This window comes from Chinchilla lanigera, unplaced genomic scaffold (genome assembly GCF_000276665.1).
Source record: "Chinchilla lanigera isolate Chin_1 unplaced genomic scaffold, ChiLan1.0 scaffold00035, whole genome shotgun sequence".
Classification (NCBI taxonomy): Eukaryota; Metazoa; Chordata; class Mammalia; order Rodentia; family Chinchillidae; genus Chinchilla; species Chinchilla lanigera.
The window spans coordinates 20,937,225-20,939,110 of NW_004955436.1; the positions used below are offsets into that span (position 1 = coordinate 20,937,225).

The 1,886-nt window shown below is 50.2% G+C and overlaps 1 protein-coding gene across 1 annotated transcript in view; it reads left to right on the forward strand.

The window, feature by feature from the left end:
• Positions 1-6: 6 nt before the first annotated feature.
• Positions 7-1,886, forward strand: part of Nhsl1 (NHS-like 1) — a 220,024-nt gene continuing 218,144 nt past the window's right edge. Inside the window, exon 1 of the mRNA XM_013516651.1 lies at positions 7-412. Within this exon, the coding sequence (XP_013372105.1) occupies positions 340-412 (73 nt within the window). The 5' untranslated portion in view covers positions 7-339. The remainder of the gene's footprint in view (positions 413-1,886) is intronic.

The following is a 1,886-nucleotide window of genomic DNA, read 5'->3' on the forward strand; positions in this document are numbered from 1 at the left end:
GAGAGGCCGCGGGGCGCGGACGTGGACGGAGCGCGCACCGCGCTGGGACCCCGGGCGGCGCCGTGGGACCTCAGCGAGCGTGGCGTCACCGCCGCCCGCGGTGCACTCCCTGGACCTGTGTTCCCAGCGGCCCGGGGCTTGCTTTTAGTTCAGGGCTTTCCCTTTGGGCGCCGAGGTTTGTTTCCACCGGCGCTTTTGGTTCGGAGGCCCGGACCTTGAGCCTGAACTCGGAGCCCATTCGTCTCGGTCTGGCCTCCCACAAACTTGAAAAGCCAGTGTGTGACCTGGCCCCGAGGTCCCCCCACGCGTCTCACTCAGCAGCCACGCTGACTCCGGTGAATGAAGCAACTGGAATTTCCTGCTGCCCCAACGCGGAGAAACTTTCCGTGTGAAGCGGGTGTGATCGCTCCCTGTAAGGATGCAGACGGGGTCCTCGTCCCGAGGGAAGAGTGAATTGGAGGTGGTGGATGGATTTCGAGGCCGCGCGCAGATACTGGTCACACCCACGCCTAGATTTCAGTAGCTCTGGGTGAAACGCGCCTCTCTTAAAACCGCTTCGCCTGGAATCTGGAATTGCTTGTTTTCCAGCTGGTTGGAAAAACGCAGCAGTGTGTTAAGCTTCAGCACCTTACAACCGAGTTCAGATTTTGAGTAGCTCATTTCCAGTGAGATTGCTGGCTGTAAGCCGGCTCTCTGCCGGTCGTGCCGTTCGCTTGTGATGCTTTGTGCTGTCCAAACGTCCCTAGGGGTTGTGGACAGTTCTTGACCGCGGAGAGTGGGAGGGGACGCAGCGGGGTGGCAAGGCGATGGGTGGGAGTAGTTGGGACGCGATCAGGATCTGCTTGGTGTGTGTGATGGCCTCATGCACAAGGATGTGTCGTTCTTGGCGAATGTCTAGTCCCCACTGTGGTCCCCGGGGGCTCCTGAGCAGTGTCTACGTTTCTAGCAGGGTGTGTGTTCCTGCCCCGAACTCGAATTCCACCGTGACAAGTGGGACGAATGGTCTGGGTTGTGGTGAGATGTTGCCTTAGTTTACAGACACGAAAGAAAGCCTTTAAAAAGATCTTTAAAAAGTAAAAACTAAGAGCTTTAAAAAGTAAACAAGTAAAAACTCCCTGAAGCTGAAGAATTGTTGCTTTGCTAGTTTTGTTTTGCATTTAAATGTATCACTTCTTTTTACTGTACGTATGTCCCAATAGGCTATACTGTCCACAGCCAGAAATCCTTCAAATTCTCTGTATAGTGACCAAAATAATGTTTTGTTTTGGCGGAGGCGGGGGGCAAGATCTTGTTATGTAACCCTGGCTGGCCTCACACTCAAAGTGATCCTCCTGTCTCAGCCTCTCAAGTGCTGAAACTACAGGCTGTGCCACCATGCCCAGCAAAAAAAAAAAAAAAAATTCTTTTGAAAACTTCACACAACTCTGAGTTGTAAATGGCTTTGAGTTCATACCAGAAGTCCTGGCTAATCATTTTTTTGTAATCATGAAGAAGGCTTTTATTAAATGTAATTATGCCTGAGAGTCTAAGTGCATATACAGAGAAGAAAGCCAAACTGTAGAGACATTATTAGGTTTTTTTTTCCGCCAACTTTTCACTTAACGTTTTTATATGCTGAAAATTATGCCTATGCCTTAATTCTGTTTAGCGTCTGTCAGGATTGTTTTAGAATAGTGCATTAGCAAATAAATAAATAAAGAATGAATACATGCCTCAAACTTTTTTTCCGGTGTACCAGCTGCATTTTGATGTCATTTTGCTCCTGTTTAGGCTGGTCATCAAATGAGCACTCTCCATTAGTATGTGTGGGGCTGAAGATTTAGCTCAGGGGCACAGCGCCTGCCTGGCAAGCTCGAGGTCGTGAGTTCAATTCCCAGTACCGGGGG